Source organism: Rhinatrema bivittatum, unplaced genomic scaffold (genome assembly GCF_901001135.1).
Source record: "Rhinatrema bivittatum unplaced genomic scaffold, aRhiBiv1.1, whole genome shotgun sequence".
NCBI lineage: Eukaryota > Metazoa > Chordata > Amphibia > Gymnophiona > Rhinatrematidae > Rhinatrema > Rhinatrema bivittatum.
In genome coordinates, this window is record NW_021821451.1 from 43,056 (window position 1) to 69,260 (window position 26,205).

General features: G+C 43.4%; 1 protein-coding gene across 1 annotated transcript in view; it reads right to left on the reverse strand.

Moving 5' to 3' along the window:
* Window positions 1-22,937, reverse strand: part of LOC115082669 — a gene marked incomplete at both ends in the record, with an annotated part of 51,388 nt that extends 28,451 nt beyond the window's left edge. Inside the window, 2 exons of the mRNA XM_029586864.1 lie at window positions 2,615-2,727; window positions 22,599-22,937. Coding sequence (XP_029442724.1) covers window positions 2,615-2,727; window positions 22,599-22,937 — 452 coding nt within the window. The remainder of the gene's footprint in view (window positions 1-2,614; window positions 2,728-22,598) is intronic.
* Between the last annotated feature and the right edge of the window lie 3,268 nt (window positions 22,938-26,205).

The following is a 26,205-nucleotide window of genomic DNA, read 5'->3' on the forward strand; positions in this document are numbered from 1 at the left end:
TTTAAGGCAAGGTCTGAGCCCTCAGACCTTGCCTTGGCTTCTTGGCTCCAGTGTTAGTTCCTGATCTTGGTTCCTGGTTGCTTCCTCTGTGTTTGATCCCTAGACTGGCTACTGAACCTCTCTGGCTCTCGACCCCTGGACTGGCTGCGGATTCCATCTGATTCTCGGACCCCTGGGAATGGCTGCAGATTCTTCTGGCTCTCGACCCCTGGACTGGCTGCGGACTCTTCTGGCTCTCGACCCCTGGACTGGCTGCGGACTCTTCTGGCGCTCGACCCCTGGACTGGCTGCGGGTATTCTGGATCTTGATCCTTGACTGGCTGCGGAGTGTGCTGGCTCTTGATTCTCTGGACTGACTTCTGTTACCCTCTTCAGGTTTCTTGACCCTGCTGGAGGCGCCAGCTTCTTTCCACGGACCCGCGGGATGTGCCTACCCCTGTTCTCTCGACCTGCTGGAGGCGGCCAGCTATCTGGACTAAACGACCTGCAGGAGGCGCCTGCATCCAGATCTTCTTCAATTACCTCCAGTGATCTTGTGATTGGCATCGCCTACCGACGAGAGGACCAAGGGTCCACCTCCCAAGTCAGAACAATATATGCTCATTTTTTAATTGCGTAATGTTTGGAAAATTCACCTTAATAAAAGTTTCTCTTCAATAATTTTGCAACATCGAATGTTCCCTGCATTTAAACTTATCATATTCCATCCACTATAAATTTCCTTCCCTCTTCTCATCTTTTTTTGTTGTTTCAAGTAATAATCTTATATTCTATATGCTGTTTTTTCCAATTCATTTCTTCTGAAGTTTCGACTTCTCTAGGTACCCTGCACGTTCGCATTTCTCCTTCTTCCTGCTAAATCTTGTTCAAATCATCCTGAAGTGATTTTTTCAGTCTCATGCATGTCCTCATTTACAAAAATGCACCTAGACACCTTCTTTTTGCCATCCTCTGGTTTCTGGTCTATTTTCCTCTGCTTCACCTTGGTTCCTGGGGTTCCCACCTGTAAATGTAAACATTCAAAACGATTCAATGCAGGTACTGGAAGAGAAGGTTTCTGGAGATTAAGCAGTCTTCAGAATACTGATTTTTCCTGCTTAGTCCCACTGCCTGACTTTTTTATATACCCTCTTAGAAGGCAGAGATCTTTTGCTCACTCAAAACCTGCTAAAAACCCACCTTTTTTAGGCAGCTTCTAAATCGTAGATGTGATTCTTCCTGAGCATGACTTTGTTTTTAACCAGTTTCTACAATAATCAATTACCTGAACCTCATGCAAAGTTCCCAGAGCCTCTTTATTGTTTGGTTCTATGTGTCTTGGCTAGATTGTGAACTCCATGGAGCAGGCACCCTGTGTGTGCCTTGGAGCATTAATAAATAAATAAATAAATAAATAATAAAGTTGAGCAGAGAGAGATATAGTGAGAGAGCATTTGCCCAGTTCGACTGGCCTGCCTGCAGCGAGAACAAGACGGGAGAATGCATGCCCACATACAAGGAAATCTCGTTTCACAAGGGGTTGCTTCGTCACAGGAAGGCCTGTGAAATGGAACACCAGCAGAACCATCAGCAGAAAGTGGAAGGACTGAATGCAGAATACATTTAACAAGAGCTGAATGAAATATTCAATCAGGAGCTGTTTTTGCCATTTGTTTTTAGACTCAGGGGAGGATTACAACAATGTAATTGTGATTCAGACAACAACCAACAAGGCCTGAACTACACAGTTTGGATAAACAAATAAGCGTGGGGGTAGCTTGCTTATCACGGCGGTTACTACCCTAAATCAATTAAGCCTGATACATCACTTTGAATGCATATACAGCATTGCTCTCTGTTTCAATGGCAGGGAGAAATGTGGAAAAGAGGATGTACATTCAGACAATATCCAACAAGGCATTGATCTGTGCAGTCTAGGTAAACAAGCATCGGGGTAACTTGCTGATGCGGCGATTACTACCCTTAACCATTAAGCCTTATGATTTATCTTTTGTTACGATTTCTCCTGTAGCTGTGCCACAGGAGGCCTCTCACCTTTTTCTGGAGGCCGCTCCGAAGCCAGGGCCTCGCTTGAGCACTGTCCGGATCATGCCTCCACGGCCTGAGAGGCTTCGGCGTTGTTCGGGGCCTACTCGAGGCCTGCTCTATCTGCACCTGGACGTTCTGGTTTGGGCCATGCCCTTCTCCCTAGGGCAACCCCGCGGCTCCTCTCCACCTCTTATAGACCAGCGAGGGGCGGCCATCTGGACTCCTCCCAGGGAGTTGCCTGTATAAAAGCTCTTCTCCAGCACTCTGCCTTGTATCGGAATTACTTCGTCCCTGGAAGTTCCGGTCTTCCAGCACTCCGTCAGGCCTCTGTGCATCATTGGAGCTCCATGTCTCGTCTGCTTCCTGGTTCCATGTCTTCATTTCCTGAGGTCCCTTGCCCAGGCTTCCTGATGTTCACTTCCCGATGTCTCGCTTCCTAATGTTTCCAGGATTCCTGATGTTCTTCTTCCTGTGCCTTAAAGTTCTCCTGACCTACCAGCTCCTATGGTTCTCTGGATGACACTCGCTCCGTCATTGGAGTCTCTCACAGCTGGATCCATTTCCTGTGTTTCCGAGTTCTCCTCACCTGCCAGCTCCTATGGTTCTCGGGATGACACTCCACTCCGTCATCAGAGTCTCCTCGCAGCTGGATCCATTTCCTGTGTTCTGAGTCCTCCTGACCTGCCAGTTCCTGTGGTTCTACGGAAGACACCGGCTTTGTCATTGGAGTCTCGCCTTGGGCCTGGTTTCTTCCTGCGCTTGTCCCGCTCTCCGCGTGGTCCGTGACCAGCCTCTTCCGGTTGTGTAGGGCGCGCAGAAGAACAGGGTGGTCCATGACCAGTCCGCGGGTGGACTGTGTAGGGTGTCCTGAGAGACAGTGCCAATGACTACCTTCCCAAACTTCTCGTCTCGTATAGAGTCTTCAAGTTCCTCGTCTCGTCGACAGTCTTCCAAGATCCTCATCCACTTCCGGTGTCTTCAACATCCTGAGTCCTTCTGTTGACAGCAGGCCTCCGTCTGCCCTCCATCCTCAGTCCGGCCTCTGCTTCATGCCGATACCAAGCAGCAGGTCGAAAAGGGCTGGAACGTCGGAGGACTGTTCATATACGAACATCACATTGTTGGCTCCGGAAGCATACAGGTCAAGCCCTTGTCTCTCGCCCATGGCTGGGACACACCGCCAACCTCGGTTCGGTCCTGCATTCGTCTGGGATAGGGCCGAGGACCAAAGGCACACTCTAAAACCCCCCTCATTTGCATGCGAAAATCGCTAAAATGCACCCCCTTTGTGCGTGCCGCCCCCGTTTTCTAACAGACTCGCACATGTTATTAAAATCGCGCATCCCCCGATGCGCACATGGATGTGCGATTTTATAACATGTTGAGTCTTGTTACAAATCGGGGCGGAGCGCACAAAGGGGGTGCATTTTAGCGATTTCGCATGGCAAACGCAGCGGGGCCTTCCCATTTCCCCTCCCAGTCCGCTCCAATTAGGAGCAGACTGAGAAGGAACTTTCCCTACCCTCCCTTCCCCCCTCCTCCCCCCCTCCTAAAAACAATTTCAAATTTTTGTTACCTTTATTTATTTTGTTTTATTTTGTTACCTTGTTACCTCTCAACTAAACTATATCTCTTAGGAGCAAAGATTTTCTACTTATATGACAATTGGGTCCTGGGGAGAGAAAGTACCTATAAGAAACTCGTTATTAAAGATTTTTTCACTCAGCACTGCCTGACAGATATGGAACCCCAAGACAGAAGATGGGGAGAAGGATTTACTGTTGCTATTAGGTTTAATAATTTGGGTGCTGTGGATGGGATATTATATTTTGGATGGTTGTTTTGGCCATAGTGCTTAAGAAGGATATCTATGACTATTATTTTGTCTGTAAATGTGGCTATATATGACCTGTCAGTGTGTTTCTGAATAGTTTTATTGTCCTTGCTTTGAAACTGATAGCATAAATGTAAGCTACCCAAGCAAAGTGAAATAACATAACTAAAATAATTGTCTTTTGCTTTTCTTGACAGTATGAAAAGAAAGAGTTATTTTCCTGGCCAGCTAGCATCTGTTGGCTTTCTTTCCATGTACGGTAGGCTATGGCTAAAATCATGCTAGTGATACCGTGTAAATTCCCAACACTGGGAGAATAAAATGTTTGTTTAGTCCCATTAATAAGGGCCCACTGTGATTCTTACATGTGTTTTCTCCGTCTGGGGATTGTTTTGCAAGGTGTTTTCTGGGATGCTCTCACCCAGGGTCTGGTACGCAGTTCCTCTCATCTGGTATGCTGGGGCCATCTTCAACCAAAATGTTGGGGGCATCCCACTTGTGGGTTTTGATCGGTATTTTTTAACTCTGGAATGCTAGGTACACTTGGAATCTCTGACCTGTAAGTCAAACACCATACTGTTCAATATCTCTTCCAAACACAACTAGGTTGAGCAACCCAAAATATCTTATAAAGGAGATAATACAAATTCAGTGGTGAATTTTTAGTTAAAGAACAGCAAAGTTCACTGTTCTCAGCAAAGTAAGCTGCTGTATAGACTACATCTAGTACTTCTTTTAATCATTTTCCAATGTGATGATATAATTGTTTCAACAGCAATAAGACTTTGAATTGAATTTTCAAGCCATTGAATTGGTCCCTGGTTTCCCATTCGAGTAATGTAAAATGGAGTGTTTGCATTTAGGATACACTTAAATGCTGTGAGAATGTGTCCATCATGTTATTTATTTATTTATTTATAAAATTTTATACTTGTTTGATCCACTGTTCTTGGTGGTTTCTAGTAAACAAAAAATGATTTTGAAATAAGGATAGACCTTGGTAGAATGGTGTTCTTGTTATTTTTTTATTACAGTTCATGAGAAGCCCCTGAAATAGACATCATACCAAACATTGTGCCTGAACCAATTCAGACTGCATTTCATATGAGGTCATTGCTGACAATTTCTAAACATGGCTGTATCAGAAATTTGAGGCAAATTAGTTAAACCAAACAGTGTGGATAAATGTAGAAGCATGGTGGACAAAAAAACCCAAAAACATACGGCCCTATCATTCCTTCAAAGATTCCCTGTGCTTGTTTGATGCTTTCTTGAAAATAACACTATAAAAGTTTCTGAGCCATTCTTGACTCTCAGCTCCAGCATTCCAGACATTATAACTGGATGGAGACCTCAACAGGAGCAAGGGCACAGTTCTCGGGTATTTGGGGTAAGGCTATGGGACAGGGAGATGCACTCTGCCCATACACAAGAACTATATATAATGCCAGGAGCAAAGCTAGTAACCTAATATTTTTTAGGAAGAATTTTGACTGATTTTCTAAAAGTGAAGACTATGTTATATAATGGAAATTTCTGAGATGCCCTTGTAAAATGTATATTTCCCAACAAATGAAAAAGGCTCTCAATTCTAAGTTTCCTTGTCCAAATCCACACAAAGATGCACACTATCAGGACAGGCATGCTGATTATTCCCCAATGATGATGTCTTATTCTCCATCAATGGCTGAAAACACAAAGCAACAGAGAATAGAAACAATCCAACCAGACGTAGAATTTAAATTTCAGGTTTACAACCCACTCCAAACCACATGTTCTCCTCCACCTTTGCCCTGGTCCTCTCCCTGATGGAGGAAGGCCTCCCTCTGAGATGACCCATTAAGGGCAGCTCCTGGGCCCGCAACGGGTTCAACTCCTCGAGCCTGCATTCTGTTGCCATTGACTCATGAGTGGTAGACTCATCATCTCCATGATGTGCCAAAACACCCATACCTACATCCTGTGAATTATTCTGCCTTGTGCAAGCTCTCCTCTTGCCTCCTCTCATCTGGGATCCCTGCTTCGCCCTTCCTGAGAATAGAGCGAGTATGTCCCCAGATTCTCCTCTCCAGAACAGAAAACAATGGAAGGAAGCTTCTTCTACTGGGGGCTTCTTCTACCCAGATTTACCTATTTTCTGTAAAAAATTAATATTTATGTGCTTCATGAATTACAAAACTGAGCTAACAAAAACAGCTGGCTCAGCACATGCTCCCATCTTTGAGAGTATGCTGAGCATTCAGTTTTTGCTAACATGCCACATCCCCATCTACATAATAATGACACATCAGAACTTCCTGTGTGATTGAAAACCATTCAGCATTGTGCCTCATAATCAATTTTCAAAAAAAACAGTAGCTTGCCTAAGTGCCTAAATGCCTTTCAAAATTGCTCTCCCCATGATCAAGGATTCCCAGCCAAAAAACTGGGTGCCAGCAGTTAAATGGTTCATGGCCCATTTCCTCTTCCCCCCAGTTGGAGCGCTTTGCCTAATCTGCTATTCCTCAGAGGTGAAAGGTTGCATTCAAAAACTGGAAGGGACTCACCTCTACCCTCCGGATACTGGAAGACTAGAAGTTCCTTGCTCTGCACTGGGTGAATGATAACCCAACTCAGAGATGCAGAGATTCTGCAGCGAAGTTGCATGTGCTCGTCACAGTGACTGTTCCATCAGCATTCTGAGTTCTCGAATCCTGGGGTGGACCAATCAGGGCTGTCCTCAGGCTTCCAGTTGATTTCTGGAGTAGGCTTCCTGTAGCTGTGCAGTTGGCTAGATAAATCCATCAGTGCTCTGGTCTGAATGCAGGGCACTTACTTCAGCCAAGGCTGGGAAGGATAGGGGAGAAAAGTGCAGATAAATGAAAACAGCATTTACATAACAGACATTTCATTGTTAATCAGAGCTATTGTAACTCTAGAGCGTTGTCCACTTACATTGTCCAAAATGTCCTAATACCTACTTCAAAGTACACTTCACAAAAATTACTTTTTGAAAGTAATCCTTCTCCGTTTCAGATAATGCGCTCCAATATGCTCCCAAAGGTCAGACGCGCATAGTGGCGGCAAAGCATCAAAACAAACCCTTGTTGCAGACGGTTCTGAACTGTTTGCACACATCTCCTCCCTAGTGGATTCACTCTTGAGTGTGTTCCATCCTCCATTTATTTGTTGGTTTCTAAATACTAGAGTGACATATTGGTCCCTCCTAAAGTCTCTCTCTCTTCTTCTTTCTCTCCCCCCCTCCCCCCATATAGGGTGGTATAATCAACAATATAGACTTTTCAGCCATGGCTCCCCACTAGAAGTAGAAATCAAGTATCGGGGTCTTATTAGACCCATCCTGGGGCACCAACTCGAGGCTTGCCCCCCCAAAACAATAAAATAAATTCTTATAAATGCGTGTTGACTACGAGCCCCCATCTCAGCCAACTCCTTATTCCTCCCCAAACCCAAATAGTGACCCACGTCAGTCCCCCCCCACCCCAGGACTCTCCCGATACCCCAGTACCTTAAAATCTGCATTGGTGTCTAGGTTCAGGGCCTGGGTGTCCCTAACCCCAATTAGCGCCAACATGACCTTGCTCCTATCCACATGTCTGGGGACTGGGCCATGGCCATTTGGCTTTGTTCCAGGTCCTTGCCCCATCACATGACAGGGTTAGGATGCAACTTTCTATTCATTTACCTAAATTTAGATGCCTAAATTAGGTGGCCTAGTTCTTGAAAATCAGTGCAAGCTCCTGTTTCCCCACCCTTACTCTGTCCCTGTAGCCATCCACTTTTTAGGATCCTAATGAAATTAGTTTCCCTAATTTAAAACTTAGTCCTAGTAAATTTTCAAAAAAGGCCAATTTAGAAGCCTAACTCCAAAGATTAGGAGCCTAAACTCTTCAAAATTGGGACCATAGTAAATAATGGCAGATAAAGACCAGAAAGTCCATCCCAGTCTTCCCAGCTGTTATGATTTTTTCCTGTTCACAATCTTATCCTACTTCTTAATGCCTCCCCACCAGTAGAGACCTCAGTAAGCCTCTCTACTAGCCTTGTCATGATCCTTCTCACTGTAGCCTTTCATCACCACTTGTTTGAGTCCCTTGAAAGGCATCCACAATCTTTCTACTTCTTACAGATTCTGCAGAAAGGTTATTCCAATCCACATCTGTCAGATTAAAATCTCCATTGAGCTGCACTTCACCCTTCCCGACCTCACCTTTTGGCAGGGCCGACACATCCTATTAGGCAAGCTAGGTGGTTGGCTGGGCATCGACCCTTTAGGGGGCACAAAGAGCAGCCAAGTGGGGCCACAAGTGGAGCCTATCCCGCTCACGGCAGAGGAGTAGAGATTCAGTGGGCTACAAGCACTGCCCATCCTGTTCGTGGCCCAAGAAGCAGACACTCAGCGGCGCGAAATGAGGGTAAGAGCCGAGGCTGAGAATGGGGGTGGGTGGTGGTGGGGTTGGGAGTGCTAGGCAGAAGGCTTGCCTAGGGCGCCTAAACATCCTTGCACCGGCCCTGCCTCTTTTGGATGTTTTTGGCCAGATCTCTGTCCAGTTCCTCTGAGTGGCAAGTAAACCACCACCAATGTAAATGGAAGTGCCATTAATTCCATTTTTTAAAAAAAATATTTATCTTACTTTAGACAGAGTGTAATGGTAAATGAACCTACTCTGAAGAGAGAACCTGTTAAGTGGCGTGCCACAGGGATCAGTGTTGGGACAGCTTCTGTTCAATAACTTCATGACCGACATTGCAAGCACGGTAGGAAGGTAAGGTTTGTCTATTTGTGGATGATTACCTAAGATCTGCAATAGAGTGGACACGCCTGAAGGATCGAGAGAATGAAAAGTGATTCTAAGAAAGCCTGGAAGAGTGGTTTGAAGATTTGGCAGCTGGGATTCAGTGCCCCAGAAGTGCAGAGTCCTGCATCTGGGATGTGGTAATCCAAAAGAGATGTATATGATTGGGGGGAGGGGGGGGGGGAGAGCGACTGACGTGCATGGGACCTAGAGAAGGATTCTGGCAGAAATAGGTCTGGCAATCTGAAGGTGGTGAAACAATGTGACAAGGCAATAGCTAAAACCAGAAGAATGCTGGGCTGAATTGAGAGAGGAATAACCAGTAAAAAAAGGAGGCGATAATGCCCTTGTACAGATCCTTGGTGAGGCCTCACCTACAGTACCTATGTTCAGTTCTGGAGACCGTTATCTCCAAAAAGGATACAGGATGGAGGCGTCCAGAGAAAGGTGACCAAAATGATGTGGGGTCAGCATCGGCAAAGACTTACGAGGAGAAGCTGAGGATATGAATATGTACACCCCCTGGAGGACGAGGAGGTGCAGGGAGATATGATACAGACTTTCAGACACCTAAAAGGTTTTTAATGATGCATGAACCTTTTCCATTGGAAAGAAATCAATAGAACTAGGGGTCATGAAAATGAAACTCCAGGGGGGACGACTCAGAACCAAAGTCAGGAAATATTTCTTCATGGAGAGCGTGGTGAATACCTCAAATGCCCTTCTGGAGGAGGTGGTGAATACAAAACTAGTCAAAAAATTCAAAGGGGCATGGGATAAGCACGTGGATCCCTAAAGGCTAGAGGATGGAAAAGAGGAAAAGAAGAAAAGAGTGCCTGTGGGTAACTTGTTTGTGCTGTGGTTACTATCCTTAACCAATTAGCCTTGATGCTTATTTTTTCTCTGATTTCAAGACTATTGACCACAATAACAAAGAACAGCCTTTGCGATAACAGAAATAAGCAAATACTATAGTCTTTGGTACAATTTCCTTTAGTTTGTTCGTTCCCCACCCCACCCTAGCCTCCCAGCAACACTGTTAATACTGCACATAAACTGTCAAACAAAGGAATATATTATATTATAACATCATAGTGTTCAAAATCAGGGTTGTTTACTTTCAGCCAATTTATATGCAGTTCCCATTTCTTATTACATCTTACAAGTTCTTACATCTCAAAGCAGGTAAGGTGACCAAAAAAGTATCTCTCATGACTACCTCTAGAGATGGACAATAAGGGGTAGATTTCAAAACTTAGGCGTGCACCATGGACATGCGATTTTATAACATGATCCCCTGGTCCAAAGTGGGACCATAGATGTTCAACAGAGGTGCATATTTCTTCAGCTATCACCGTTTTAAGCATAATATCGCGATCCCTCATTGTCTTTGCAAATTTCCCAACAAATCAGCACAAACATTCTTAGAAATAAACCCGCACTCCACCCATATTTATTTTTTCCTAGAACTAGACGCTAGATACCATGGATGGGGAATCTCTTTAGATTTTATCAGCAGCTCATCCTTTATATGTAAATGTGTTTCCCTGTATAAATAGAATGCCTGCCCTTAACATCAGTGCTTCTTTGAACAACAGCTCCTTTCAGATGGAGAATTTAAACCTTTAAAATGTATTGAAACTATTGTAATAGCTATAATGTAGAAAATAAACATAAAGGCCCAAGATGTCATTAGAATGTAGAAAAAAAAAAAAAAGGCAAATAGCTGTAAAGTGTTCAATTCTCAACCTCTGAAAAATAACCTTGCACAAGGTAAAACAAAAACCCTCACAAAAACCACACATTGTTTACTCCTTCCCAGTGTTGTCTTACCCCTCACAGAAAATTCCCTTCTCCCCGCTCCATAATTGTTATAATCTACTGCACACTTTACTGTGGAGGATTGACATCTCTCAAGGCCGACACTTCTATTACCTGGAGCTAAAACATAAAAAAGTAAATTCAACTCCTGTGAAAGGCAAACTTTCTTTTAAAAGCATCGGCTTGAGGAGTTAGTCAACTAAGTGGTCATCTTGAATGAGTGATGCCACTTCCTTCAAGCACTGATGCTTGATGCAACTGCAACATTGCTCTCCGCTTTGACGGCAGGAGGAAAGGGGAATTGGATTCAGACAGCAACCGAGGGCCCCGACTTTTATGGTCTGGAAAGCTGATAAGCATGGGGTAACTTGCATCGAGCCGCAATGACTACCCTTAACCGATGATATGGTCTTACCTACCTTAACCAATAAGTCTTGATGCGTTTGATGCCATTGCATCATCGCTCTCTGCTTTTGTCGGCAGGGGTTGGGTGGAAGAGGAATTGGATTCATACAACAACCAACAGGGCCCCTGGCTTTTATGGTCTGGGGTACTGATATGCAAAAATAAGGGAAAAAGCATAGGACTGCTTCTACAGCCAAGTACGTAAGCAAAGCACATCAAGCAGCACTGTCTGAATTTTCAAGAAGGCTCATCACCCAGTAAAAATGTTGCTAGCAGTCATTTTTTTTTATGGGTTATCATAAGGCTTGGGGATAACTGCATGGAACGGCAGTTGCTATCTTGAAGAGAAACATGGGTGTAACCTACATGGCATGGCAGATGCTACCATAAGAAGCTTGCTGGGCAGACTACGGTAGATGGATCATTTGGTCTTTTCTTCCATCATTACTATGTTAACAAATACAACTCAAGAATGAACTTGATTTGAAATCAGACATCTAGTTATAATAATAAGGGAATAAATTAATAAAAATTAAAATAAATGAAACGCAATAAGATTCTGCTATATGAGGGGGGAGTGTCCACAGTAAATGTACAACACCAAATCAAGAAAAACAGATCCTCAGAGGAAACAAAGAGGGCATGCAGAGAGCAGCTTAAACCAAATAGCACAAGAACACCCACCAGTTTATCCAGTGGAGAGGGGGGGGGGGAAATCACAGGAAGGTCCCCAACCAGGACCCATTTTGGAAGACAGAAAAGCAGTGAGCTGAGGACGATTTTAAAAAAGGCACGTTAAACCCTGGTACTACCACAAATGTAGAACAAAGCTGCAAAACCTGAGGTTGCATAAAAAAATATTAAGGAGCAGACTAGGAGGGAAATTCCCTACCCCCTACCCTAACCTTTCTTCCCCTTCCCCTATCCTATCCATCCCCTATCCCTCTCCTAGGCCCCCCCCCTTTTTTAAACTTACTTTTTCCTCCTGCAAAGGAGCTGCAGCAAATGGCCGCTGTACCAGGCGCCCCTAGCCCCGCCCCCAGACCGCCCCTCTGCTGAGGCCCGGCTGTTGTGCGTGTAATAGGGGTTATGTGAGCCGCCGGACCCTTTTAAAATGCACACGTAACCCTGTGTTTTACGCACGTGGGCCATTAGAAATCCGGCCGCCAGTGTAGCAACTTCAACCGCTGCCGAGTCACCATCACTTCTTTTTACAAATGAGTACAGCACTTAAACTTTTCCCCTGTGTTTCAGTTGCTTGGATATTCTTGACATAAAGAGATAACCCTCTCCCTTTTCTGTCATCAGTATCCTTATAGCGCAGTACAGCCGTGTCCCATTCATAAGTCTCCGTAATAGCGATAATATACAAGTCTGCCTCCACCATTAGGGCCTGCAGATCTGAAACTTTATTGGCCAGATTCTAAGCATTTGTGCTTATAACCTTCTGGCTGTTCCTCCTTGGCTTGCTGTTTTTCCTGATCTCCTTTTCTGCCTTTTTGCCAAGGAGTGATTAATTTTGTTATTTTATCCACTCCACCTCCATTTCCAGAGATAGTTTTCAAGGGTGATGAGTCAGATGAACTGAACCAAATCACTGTGTACCTGGAAGATGTAGTAGGCCAGATTGACAAACTAAAGAGTAGCAAATCACCTGGACTGGATGGTATGCATCCTAAGATACTAAAGGAACTCAAAAATTAAATTTCTGATCTATTAGTAAAAATTTGTAACCTCTCATTAAAATAATCCATTGTACCTGAAGACTGGAGGGTGGCCAATGTAACCCCAATATTTAAAAAGGGCTCCAGGGGCAATCCGGGTAACTAAGGACCAGTGAGCCTGACTTCAGTGCTGGGAAAAAATAATGGAAACTATTCTAAAGATCAAAATCGTAGAGCATATAGAAATACATGGTTTAATGGAACACAGTCAACATGGATTTACCCAAGGGAAGTCTTGCCTAACAAATCTGCTTCATTTTTTTGAAGAGGTTAATAAACATGTGGATAACGGTGAACCGGTAGATGTAGTGTATTTGGATTTTCAGAAGGCGTTTGACAAAGTCCCTCATGAGAGGCTTCTAAGAAAGTGAAAAAGTCATGGGTTAGGAGGTGATGTCCTTTCGTGGATTACAAACTGGTTAAAAGACAGGAAACAGAGAGTAAGATTAAATGGTCAATTTTCTCAGTGGAAAAGGGTAAACAGTGGAGTGCCTCAGGGATCTGTACTTGGACGGGTGCTTTTCAATATATATATAAATGATCTAGAAAGGAATAAGACGACTGAGGTTATCAAATTTGCGGACGATACAAAATTCTTCAGAGTAGTTAAATCACAAGTGGATTGTGATACATTACAGGAAGACCTTGCAAGACTAAAAGATTGGGCATCCAAATGGCAGATGAAATTTAATGTGGACAAGTGCAAGGTGTTGCATATAGGGAAAAATAACCCTTGCTGGAGTTACACGATGCTAGGTTCCATATTTGGAGCTACCACCCAGGAAAAAGATCTAGGCATCACAGTGGATAATACTTTAAAATAGTCGGCTCAGTGTGCTGCAGCAGTCAAAAAAACAAACAGAATGTTAGGTATTATTAGGAAGGGAATGGTTAATAAAACGGAAAATGTCATAATGCCTCTGTAAGGCTCCATAGTGAGACCGCACCTTGAAAACTGTGTACAATTCTGGTCGCCGCATCTCAAAAAAGATATAGTTGCGATGGAGAAGGTACAGAGAAGGGCAACAAAATGATAAAGGGGATGGAACAGCTTATCCTTCTGAAGAGGTTAGGACTATTCAGCTTGGAGAAGAGACGGCTGAGGGGGAATATGACAGAGGTCTTTAAGATCATGAGAGGTCTTGAACAAGTAGATGTGAATCGGTTATTTACACTTTTGGATAATAGAAGGACTAGGGGGCATTCCATGAAGTTAGCAAGTAGCGCATTTAAGACTATTCTGAGAAAATTCTTTTTCACTCAGTGCACAATTAAGCTCTGGAATTTGTTGCCAGAGGATGTGGTTAGTGCAGTTAGTGTAGCTGGGTTTCAAAAAGGTTTGGATAAGTTCTTGGATGAAAATTCCATTAACTGCTATTAATCAAGTTGACTTAGGGAATAGCCACTGCTATTAATTGCATCAGTAGCATGGGATCTTCTTGATGTTTGGGTAATTGCCAGGTTCTTGTAGCCTGGTTTGGCCTCTGTTGGAAACAGGATGCTGGGCTTGATGGACCCTTGGTCTGACCCAGCATGGAAATTTCTTGTGTTCTTATGTACCTCTGACTATGCTCTTTTGATAGTGAAGGCATTCAGCAAAACACTGGTCCTTCATAGAACTAATGTACCACCATACCTGTGCAATGCCCTCTCTGGATCCTTGGGTATTGCAGCTGGAGCTGGGGTTCAGGGCAGATGAGGAGGTAGAAGGCCAGAGGCCCCTCTCATGCTCTCAACTATCAGCCTTTGCTGGAGGGTGCTTGATCCCAGCAGTATCAATTATTACTTCAATGGGCATGCTATCTTCCTGCCCACTGGATTTAACCCTCCTCAGTTACCAGACTATCAAATCCCAAACATTATATATGATTCATCTGAATCAATGGGCTCTTGAAAGATCTGTTCTAGAAACTGATCAGTAGAAAACAGGGAGCGCTGCACTGGCTTTGGCTGAAACCCTAGGCCTTGCCTTCCCTGCTCCTGTACCGCCCTGCATGGAGATAAAATGAAGAATATTGCATTAATGTCTGTCTCTCACAGGAGACTCATCTGGCATGTTTACTAAATGTCATTTTGACCTAAAGAAATGAAGAAAAACAGTAAAAAACACATATGAAGTCTTCACTGTAGGCTACACAGCACTCCATTATTATGTGTCTTTGTAACACTCTTTCTACACAACGCTGAAAAGGCACTGTATGAAAAGGTGCAGCAGCCCTTTCCTAGTGTGTGAACACTCCCAATAATCTGTGTTTCAGTCCTGTCACGCAACAGGAATACACAAGGGAACATCCACAAGAATAGGTTCACACACAGCTCAGGAGCTATACTTGAAAGGTTTTAATGATCCATGTTCGTCAACAAACCTTTTTCATTGGAAACAATTCAGTAGAACTAGGGGTCACGATTTGAGAGGAAGACTTAGAACCAATGTCAGGAAGTATTTCTTCACTGAGAGGATGGTGGATACCTGGAATGCCCTTCCAGAGGAAATGGTGAAGACTAAAACTGTGAAGGATTTCAAAGGGGCATGGGATAAACACTGTGGATCCATAAAGGCTAGAGCAGAGCTTTCCAAACTGTGTGTCGGGACACGTTAGTGTGTCGCCTGCAGTGTGCAGGTGTGTCGCGAAAGCCCGGTCAACTCTGATGCGAGTTTGGGCTTTTTTTTTTCTAGAGATTCACTTTTTTTTTTTCAGTTTATGGGTTGCTTATTATTGGGTGATTTTTGCTGTCAATTGCATTTTTTGGGGGGGCTTGGTGGGTGGAACGAGCCCAGCCATCCTTGCATTGGCTGCTGCTGCCGATGAGGCCTGGCCATGAGGAGTACTGACTGCAAGCAGCAGTGTCTGGTGATCATGGAAGGGAGTGAAGCAGCATTAACCTGGCTAACCAATAAAAAAGACGAGGTACACGAGTGTGGGGGCCAGGACATGTGCTTGGGGGAGAGAGAGATGAGTGAGTGGGGGGCAAACGTGCTGGGGGGACAGACATGTGCTTGAGGGGGAGAGATATGAGGGTGTGGGGGCCAGGACATGTGCTGGGGGAGGAGAGAGATGAGTGTGTGGGGGACAGACAATTTGTTTATTATTGTTTCTCATAAATTATAACAATAACATGAATCTGTGGAATATATATTTTTAATATAAATTTAAGGTTTTTCATGAGATAGGTTGTGTCGTGAAACATTTTATTTATGTATATAATTTAAGGAAACATACATAAATTGTCGAAAATATGTTTTCGTTCGTTTAACCTTAAACCTCTGGTTTACCTAAGTAGACCTGAATTACCGTGTCGTGAAATTATGTTTGTCTAAAAAGTGTGTCACCAACATGAAAAGTTTGGAAAGCTCTGGGCTAGAGGATGGGAATAAATAAAAATGCTAAACCTGCCTGGAGCAGCAGTTACTACTACCCTTAGGAGAAACTTAGGGGGTAAGCTGCATGGAGCGGCAGTTGCTACCCTTAAGAGAAACATGGGGGTATCCTGCACGGAGCGGCAGTTTACTACCCTTAAGAGAAACATGGGGGTATCCTGCACGGAGCGGCAGTTTACTACCCTTAAGAGAAACATGGGGGTATCCTGCACGGAGCGGCAGTTTACTACCCTTAAGAGAAAACATGGGGGTATCCTGCCACGGAGCAGGCATTTACTACCCTTAAGAGAAACATGGGGGGTAACCTGCACGGAGCGGCAGTTACTACCCTTAAGAGAAACATGGGGGTAACCTGCAAGGAGCGGCAGTTACTACCCTTAAGAGAACATGGAGGTAACCTGCACGGAGCGGCAGTTACTACCCTTAACAGAATCATGGGGGTAACCTGCAAGGAGCGGCAGTTACTACCCTTAAGAGAAACATGGGGGTAACCTGCAAGGAGCGGCAGTTACTACCCTTAAGAGAAACATGGGGGTAACCTGCACGAAGCAGCAGTTACAATCCTTAAGAGAAACATGGGCGTAACATGCACAGAGCGGCAGTTACTACCCTTAAGAGAAACATTGGGGTAACCTGTACGGAGCGGCAGTTACTACTTTGGGAAGCTTACTGGGCAGTCTAGATGGACCATTTTGATCTTTTTCTGCCATCATTACTATGTTACTATGTAAGCTCAGAAACAAAAAAAAGTAGGCGGTTTTCAGGGGTCAGAGAGGACAGGGGAAAAGGGAAGGAGTATGGGCAGTGAGATAGGGACGTTCCCTCCCAGTCCGCTCCTTAATTGGAGCGGACTGGGAGGGAACTGGGGAAGGCCACGAGGTGTCGCCGTGTGAATTTTTGCAGTATCCCACCCCTTCTTGCGCGCGCTGGCCCGGATTTTATAACATGCAAGCCCATATGTGCACATGGATGCATGCACATACGTTTTAAAAAATCTACCCCATATCAGTAAATCCAGCCTGTTTTATAACTTTGCCTTGCCCAAAGAGCAATGGTATTCTTATTCTACACTCAAGGGAGTTTATTTCCAGCCCTGGGCTTTGGAGGTTATCCTTCACCCCAACAGAAAGAACCATCCTTAGGAGCAAGAATCGGGGGAAAGAGACTGAGGAGGTAGCCCCAAAATGCAAATATTTTATGGCCCTTTAGGACATAATTTATCCATAAGAAAGGGTTACACAACCTTTAGAGGCTATCCTTATCCTGAGAGATAAAAAACTAACTTAATGATGTGGATCTTTTGACTGAAGATTCTTTGTTCCCTGAAATAAGTACATGTCACCATTAATACACCAGTGCCTGGATGGAATGGTATTCATTCAATAGTCCACTTGCTTATTGAATGAATACCCATTAATCTTTTCTTCTCAGGGGTCATGGTACTAGTGTGCAGCAATTACACCTAGTTCCAATTATTATTTCTATGCGGATTTGGAAAATCATCTGCTTGGAGTGACTAAAAGATATAATTCTACCTTTATCCTTCTGCATTCCCACATTCCCAATTTCTTTTGGAGTATAGCAAAGAAAGACATGTTAAGAAAATAATATGCTGCCTGCTGATGGTTTAATCGATTTGGTTATCACTAACTTATCATATAGATAAAGGTGGTTGGCAATACAAATTATAAACCCCACAAACCATTATAGCCATATAACAATATCCACAAAATGAACAGAATTAAAAAATTCATTATAAACTATAATAAATATATACAGTGGTCATGCCTCTTAATCTTATTGCATCAGACTCTATGATTTAGAATTTCAGTTAGTGAAAGTTGTTCAAACAGCCAGGTCTTAATCCTGTTTCTAAATTTGAAGGTAATTCAAGAAGGCAAGAAGAAAAATTCATATAGATTGCAAGAGTTAATTTATTTTATTTAAATGACTAAGAAACACAAAATTTGAAAAAAAAAAACCTATAACATTTCATAAAAAGTACAAGAAATATGAAAAAAATTATTCCACACTTTTTTTATCCTATTTTCTTATTACCTATTACTGTGTCCTGCTTAATTATTGTTCTGTTTCTGGTACCAGATCTTTATATAGAAGAATGGTGCCCTACAATTACTCTTATTCCCTTTACAGTGACAATGTAGGCACTCTACTTGTGAACTCACAGGTCAGTAAGCTGGCAAGTGGAAAGGTTATCTGGATAAAGTTAGCTGGATAACTTCAGCTGCTCAGCTATTTACTGCATATTTGAAAAAGGTTACAAAGGGGCCAGTCTTCCTTATCATGGGCCTCCAGGGACAGGGTTTCCCATGCCTTCTCTCCAGGCAACATCCAGAGGTCTTCCAAGGTTTCCTACCAAAAACATTTTCCAAAACCTGAAAATAAACCAGAGGCAAAACCCAAACCAGCCAGTTAGTGGACTGGAAGTGTAGTCTCCTGACCTTGCTCAGGATCCCTAGGCAGGGGTTGCTTGGATCCTCTAAGTAGGCACAAAAATCCAAAATTAGAAACACACTTCTGTACTGCTCTGGAAACCCCACCCTTATTCTCTCAGTAGAGAGCTGCTTTTATTGCCTACCAAAGGGATGGCCATCCTAGATCTCTAAAAGGGAGGGGCTGTACCAAATGGGACCCCCCCCCTAATTGCCAAGTATATTGAACGAGCTAAAAGGAGTTCACTAAGACCTTAATGGTAATGAGCCCAAAGGGGTCATTACATTGACTGGCAGGGCTTCCACTTAGCTGGACAGTGCTGTGTTCAGACTTACCCGACGTAAAAACTTAGCCAGTAGTCTACATATCAGCACCTGTCCAGCTAAGTGGAAGCCCTGGCCTTCGAATGCCGTGTTGTACTGCTTCTTTTTATACAGTTAAATTTTAGCCTGGACAATGACTTACTCAGCTAAAATGTAACCAGTCAGTGGGCGTGGATATTTAGAACCCCCAAAATATGTCCAGTTAAGTTGCAGCTTATCCAGACAAAACCCTATTGAATAAGGGAGCTCACTAGTATTACACAATAGAAAATAAGCACAATATGCAATCTACGTTTTCTGTCCTGTTTCATTTTTCTCCTAAGAGGAGAGAGATGGGGATGTAAGATAGAAATATCTCAAAGGGGTCAATAATGCACAAATATGAACATTTTTTAAGCTCTTTATTTTAATTTTTTCATAAGAAATTACACAGCTGACAATGAATATTACTGAACAAATTCACACCCAGTTACAAACCCTCTTCCCCTTCCCAGCCCCAAATCAACCCACCCTTTCCCACCAACAGTTGCATCACAATGCTGAAATTATTTTCAAGTGGAAAAAAGATGTTCTAGAACAAGAGATCCTGATATGAGGCACAAATGAGCAGGCTCAGGGTAACAAAGAAATATTTCTTCACTGAAAGGATGCATGGAAAAGTGGAGATGATGGAGTCCCAAAACAGTAACGATATTCAAGAAATCCTGGGATAAATACAGAGCATCCTTATCAGTGGGGAAGTGAAGGGAAGTCAGAGATCAACGGGTCTGATACTGCAACAGGAAGGAAACTGGGGGCAGACTAACTGGACCTTACCGCACTTAGAATGCCACTTGACCACTTACCTCGCAGGGCGTTCCTGGGTCTGGGACCGACCTGGTGAGAGGCCCCCCCCCCCCCCCGCCAAGGCAGACTCTTTCAGTCCTCACATCCTTGGCGGCTGGTGCCTCTACCTGGGGAAAGAAGGTGTTAGTGGGTGGGATTTCCCCTCCCTTCACCTCAGGAAACAAATGGGACTGTGAACAAGGCTGGCAGCATGTACAAATATATACAGGTTTAATAGACTATACAAGCATATACATTTCTACATGATTATGTACATCACTAATAGGAAGTCAAGCAGCCCACTTATCTACTCGTGGTTAGTTGTCTCAGGCACACAACTATATACATTTCTAACCAGGTAGCAAGAATATTTAATATTGGGTAATTTGAGGTTGTTGACCCTTCAGTATACCACCATATAGAATAGAAGGGACCTCTTGAGTTCCTGCTTAATCAAGTGTTATTCTTATCCTCCCCCCTTTTTTTTTTACCAAGTCTCACCCATGTGAAAAGATAAAACTGGACTGGTGGGCAGTGTTGGCCTGGGGAGTCTATTGTATCTGAACCGCTGCCATCTCCTCGGTGCCACTTTTGCTCAGCAAAGGTTCATGCCAATTGTGGGGTCCATGTCCTCCTGGGTACCTTACTTCACCTCCCAGTCTGTCTCTGGGGACCATGCCCTCCTGGGGAACCTGACTGCACCTCTGAACTTGCTGCTGGGGTCCCCTTCCTCCTGGGGAACTGCTCGATCTGCTGCTGGGATCCACACCTTCCAGGCAGACAGCTTGATCTGCTTTTGGGGTCTACACTCTCCTGGGAGAATCAGGGTTACATACCAATCTGTTGCTGGGATCCACACCCTCCTGGGGGACCACTTGATCTGCCACTGGGATCCACACCCTCCTGGGGGATTGCTCAATCTACCATTGGGGTTATTTTGCTCAAGGGGGACCCAAGATCACATCCCGATCTTCCGCTGGTCTCCTCTTCCTCCTGGGCATCTGCATGATCGGATGCTGGGGTCCATACCCTCCTGGGGGACTCAGGTTCACCTCCTGATCTGTCACTGGGATCCCCTTCCTCTCAGGGGGGGGGGGGGTCACTCGATCTCCAGATCTGCTACTGTCCTTCAGGTCTTCTCCAGCTTGGGTTTACAACTCCACTAGGCTCATGGTTTCTTCAACATGCAATGATTCAGGACCTCCGCAGTCATAGCTTTCAGCAATTTTAGCTCCACTAAGCTCATGGGCAGTCATTCACTGTTATCCAGCCTAGATGGGTCACCTTCTCTCAGCCAAAAAGCCAAGACCCAGGCAGAACCATGGAAAGAGAAGATGTGCATACCCTTCCATCCTGCCTGATTTTTTTTTTCTGTTGTCTGAGAATTGGGTACCCAAGGGTATGACTCCCCTTATTAGTCAGGGTGATAATCTGTTTGCTTCTAGGACTGTTTTTTCAGTACATTTCTCTCATAAATCCTTCTCTCATTCAGAATTCTTCAGTGTAGGACTTTTCCAGTCATAGTTCTGTAATTTAGAATTTTGCTATCCTTTGATTTAACGTGATATTTCACTGCAAGTTACCAACAGTAGTCTGGAGGCTATGACATGCAAATCCCCTATCTGAGAGTCTCTGACTCATCTATTCAGTGTAAGATAATATCATAAAAATCAGAGGTTAACAATACTTCTTCCTAATGCATTTTATTCGTAACAGCTTTAACATTTGTAAACCTAATACCCACGATAAATCCCCACTCACACAAACCCTCATTCACACCATTTATCGTGAGTATTAGGTTTACATATGTTAGAAAAAATATTTTCTTTATGTATTTAAGATTGTATGTAAATTAGGGTCCAGTCGCAATAATAAATAGTGAAAAATTATTTTGTACATGTTAAAGCTGTTATGAATAAAATACATTAGGATGATGTATTCTTAACCTCTGACTTTTGTGATATTATCTTACATATGTTCAGAGAATATGCATGTATGTTCATCTATTCAATGGTTATTTAAGCACCTTCAATGGTCATTTAAGCACCTTCTGGCAACCTTTTCAATCTCATTTTGGGTTTCCTGGGCTGGTGGTGCATGTTACATAGCTGCATTGTGCTCTTTTTTCTCTGCTGTAGTTCACTTAAATGGTAGCATGCTCTTTACCCTCTCTCCCTTGGGAAGGGGGTTTCAGACTTTTCTGCTTTCATATCCTAAATTTCTGTGTTTTAAAACATTTATAATATTTAAATGATCATAGCAGAGAGCGAGTGAGTGTAGCTGGGTTCAAAAAAGGTTTGGATAAGTTCTTGGAGGAGAAGTCCATTAACTGCTATTAATCAAGTTTACTTAGGGAATTGTCACTGCTATTAATTACATCAGTAGCATGGGATCTTCTTAGTGTTTGGGTACTTGCCAGGTACTTGTATCCTAGATTGGCCACTGTTGGAAACAGGATGCTGGGCTTGATGGACCCTTGGTCTGACCCAGCATGGTAATTTCTTATGCTCTTATGGCATAGGGAGAGTTATTTTCAAACAACCCACATGGGCTAAAGTCTGTGGACATTTTGCCCGCAGATTGGAACTAGCAGTTTCTGTCTATTTGTTTCAGTTTTCAATGACCTGAAGCAAAAATACTCTCATTTGTTTCTGATTACCCATTTGTTTCAAATGAATGCACATTCCTAGTTATCAACCAGTTTCCAGTCCATAGATGCAATGGGGCAAAAATAAACTAGCTCAGACTGACCTTAATGACCTAAAACCAGCTGGTAATTCTAAAACAGTGTCAACTGTGGCTCAAATAATCCAAATTAGAATTAATTCTCTAGTTTGGATGCAATAATACTCATTCTCCATGGACACAGCATTAAGTATAATTTCACTAACAGCTTCTTATGTGAAACACTGTGTGTAGACGAGAGGCACTGGCATGCAGAGTGGCCAGAACTATGGGTGAATTGGGAGATTGGCATGTGTAGTGTTCCATTTTTAAGGTTTAACTTACTTTGAACATGGAGGCATGTTTTCCCGCTGTAAAATCCATGTGGATAAGCATTAAAAATGCAGATATAGCAGGCTTCATCCTCCAGCTTCACTGCCTGCAGACTGAAGGATGTCATGCTGGTTCTGATGCCTTCAATGTGCACTCGCTTGCTGAATGCACCCAGCACTTTAACCCCATACTTCTTGCTGTAGGTAGCCACATTTTCTGAGGTGAAACCTTTTATCTTCTGCCAGGTTAGCTGCAGAACCTCAAATTGCAGCATGAACTCACACTGCAGGGTCACGTTCTGGCCTGTGACTGCTGTAAGTGAATGTTTATATCGCACTGCAACATTAGAACCTAAAAAATAAAGCAGAGTGAAACTCAGCTTTAGCACTCAGTGGTAGTACAGAGGAAGTCATCATTCAGTAGGGTGGCCAGCTATCCTGCTTTATTTGTTTATTGCAATTTTTATACCTGAGTGGTTTACAACAAACAGAACATCAAGCAAATATAAAAGCAACTACAAAATCAGTTACAGCAAAGAAATAATCATAAAATTACAAAATAATCTATCTATATAGGGTATATATAATTACAAAATCAAATTCAACAAAGCAAAATTGATAAAATAAACAACTCTCTGTCTTTAGAAAAACCTTCGCAAATCTAAAGCCTCCAAGGAGGATAAATCCAGAAATCAATTAAACCATAATATTAAAGCCTAAAAAGATCCCCATTTACAAATTACCACAAGCCATTCAAAGACAGTTAGTTTGATGCAACAGCAACAAAAAAATAAAATATAAAACAAAAAAACGGAATGCAGCTTCAATTCACATTTCATTTATTGACATTTATATAGTGCCACTTCCTAAACAACTCATGGTGTTTTATAACATAGAAAATCACACATAATACAAATAAACTACTATAGCATGTAACTATAAAACGTGATCCCTTACTCCACCACCAGCCACCCCACAAAACCTCTCTAGTTAGAAAATAGAATCATAAAACTTTATACCTCAAAACAGTTCAGAATTATCCTCCCACTTCTACTACTGTGATCACATTCCCATCTATCTACTGCACTATCCCAAAAGCAAGAATTCAGAAATAAACGGCAGGTGTATACACCCTACCAAAGACCTTCTCATTTCCTTCCAGAAATAACAATAATACTTTTGTTACCGCAACACAGCTGGCAGCCACAATGCAAAAATAAATACAGTGCCCAATTTTCAAAGGCCTTAGGCTCCTAACTTTTGGAGTTAGGCACTTAAATTGGCCTTTTGAAAATTTACTAGGACTGAGTGTCTTAATTTAGGAGCCTAAAAAGTAGGTGGAGTTAGGCGATGATACAAACAGGGTCATTCTTTAAACTGTGATGTGCCGTTATCACGGAGGTACAATTTAAATCAGGGAAGGGCAGGAGTGTGGACGAGGTTTGGGCAGGGTTATAGCCCGGCAGCGCTGCGAGCAATAATGTTTTGGGAAATTTTCCGTGGTGCTATGGGGAAAACGCACTGCCGCGCGATACCGCCAGTTGCATATTATTGCCCCCTGCCACTTTCTTTCCCACAGACCATCATTCCGCTATATTTATAGTGGAATGATGAATCCCAGGGTTAGTTAGCCACTTAGCACTCATTTTCAGAATTAGGCACCTAATTTGGGGCGGTCATTCACTAAAGGTTTTCTCTCATTTTGTGTCTATGGGAAAATGCTTAGTAAATGACTCCCTTAGGATCTTAAATTTATTGAAATAAATAGAAGACTTAAATTAATGTCAATTTTCAGCTGAAAGGTACCTAAGTTCAAAGTTAGGCACCTAAACTAAATGGAGAAGCTCAACCTTTTTTATTTTTTTATTATTGACCTCTAGAGGTCCCCGGATCACAGGCTGTCTGTGTCTGTGCCATCCCCTCCCTTCAGACTTCCTGTTGAAACAAAGGGACAGGTTGAGAGAGGATGAGATTGGAGTGGGCACCTTTGCTCTCTTTTCCAGCCCCTCCCCTCCTATTCCCCCCTAGTGCTACCTCCAGGGTCTGCTCCAGTCCTTCCTGTGGGGGACAAGAGGTGCAAGGGGTGAAGCTGGAACAGACAGGGCTCTGCTCCTTTCTCCAGCCCCATTCCCTTCTGTTCCCTGCAGGCTGCCTTGAGGGGAGGGGTGGGAGCAGTAATCAGAACAGTTCTGTTTGGATGCTTGAGATTCAGGGCATTTGCCAACAGACAGGGCCAGCTCTAGAGCAAATGGCATCCTGAGCAAAAATTCCCCTCACCCTCCCGACCAATGGCACCCACGCCCTTGGCCCTCTCCTCAGCCTGTGCCGCTGCCCTGCTGGATTTCTCTTTGGCCACAACGGGATGAGATCTGCCGCTGCCCACAGGGCCTCTCTTCAGCCGTGATGGGATGGGATCTGCCACGCTCCCGCCGCCTCAGAACGAGTGATTCTTATTCTGCTCAAGGTGTCCCTCACCTCACGGCACCCGGGGCGACCACCCAGTGCATCCTACCCAAACACCGGCTCTGGCAAGAGATTCGGGTCAGCCTGTGCGTCTAATGCCAGCAACACCCGTCAGACATGATAATGCCCAGCAGACCCCACTCCTGCCTGCAGATGCATCCTACAGTTAAGAGAGGACTAGCACAGTCAATGGACTCCCCCGCATCTTGGAGTTTCATGGCCACTGATTCAATTCCTAGGGAGAAAAAAGTCAACACTAGTCAATTATTTTATGATTATATGGAAACCTAGGAAAAATGAATATTTTTTAAAAAGTCATTTTTCGGGTGGAAACATCCTGGACTCCATTTGTGGGGTTCTCTTTAGTCAAGTGGTAAGAGGATGGGGAATACCAGGCTTGATCCTTGTAAATGTGAAAAGCATCCCATCCTGTCCCATAGCAAGGTCTGCTTTTATTTCAGCTGCTTCCAAAGCTGCAAATCCTTTATACCATACCATTTGCAGCATAGAGGAGTTTGTAAAAGCAGACATAGCTATGGGCCTGGATTTACTGATTCACATTTACTGTCTGCACCATCCAAAGTACTTGGCGGATTACAATAAAACGTACATATTCAAAAACAATAATCTCAAATTAAATTAAACAAGTTTCTTACCTAATAAAATAATAAGATGAGAAGTAAAATTTGGTAAAAACAAACAAACAAACAAAAAAGCACTGAGAAAACCACAGCAAAAGCTGCTACTGAAGAGCTATTAAACTGCTAAATGCTTATGAAAAATGAAAAGCCTTTAATTGTATCCTGAAGGTGGAATCACAGTAATCAGAACAATTTACCCAGTGAAATTCACTTAAAGGACTGGACCTGTGACCTTATCTCATCAGCCTTGCCAACCGAGCTAAGGGAATGACTATCAAATTCTGACCTGCCGATGGGATACATGTTAGTATACTAAGGAAATTCAGAGGTTCTTTTTCCCCTATTTTAAATTCATATCCCGGCTCACATCGGCTATACCTATATCCCTGCATGTTCAATTTAAGAGTGGATATTTGACTGTCAAAGCTCTGCGTAGGGAAGCACCTTCATAGCTTCTCCACACTCGTTTCCCCTAACTTGCCAACATGCTCGCCTTGATCATCCCAGCAAGAAGAT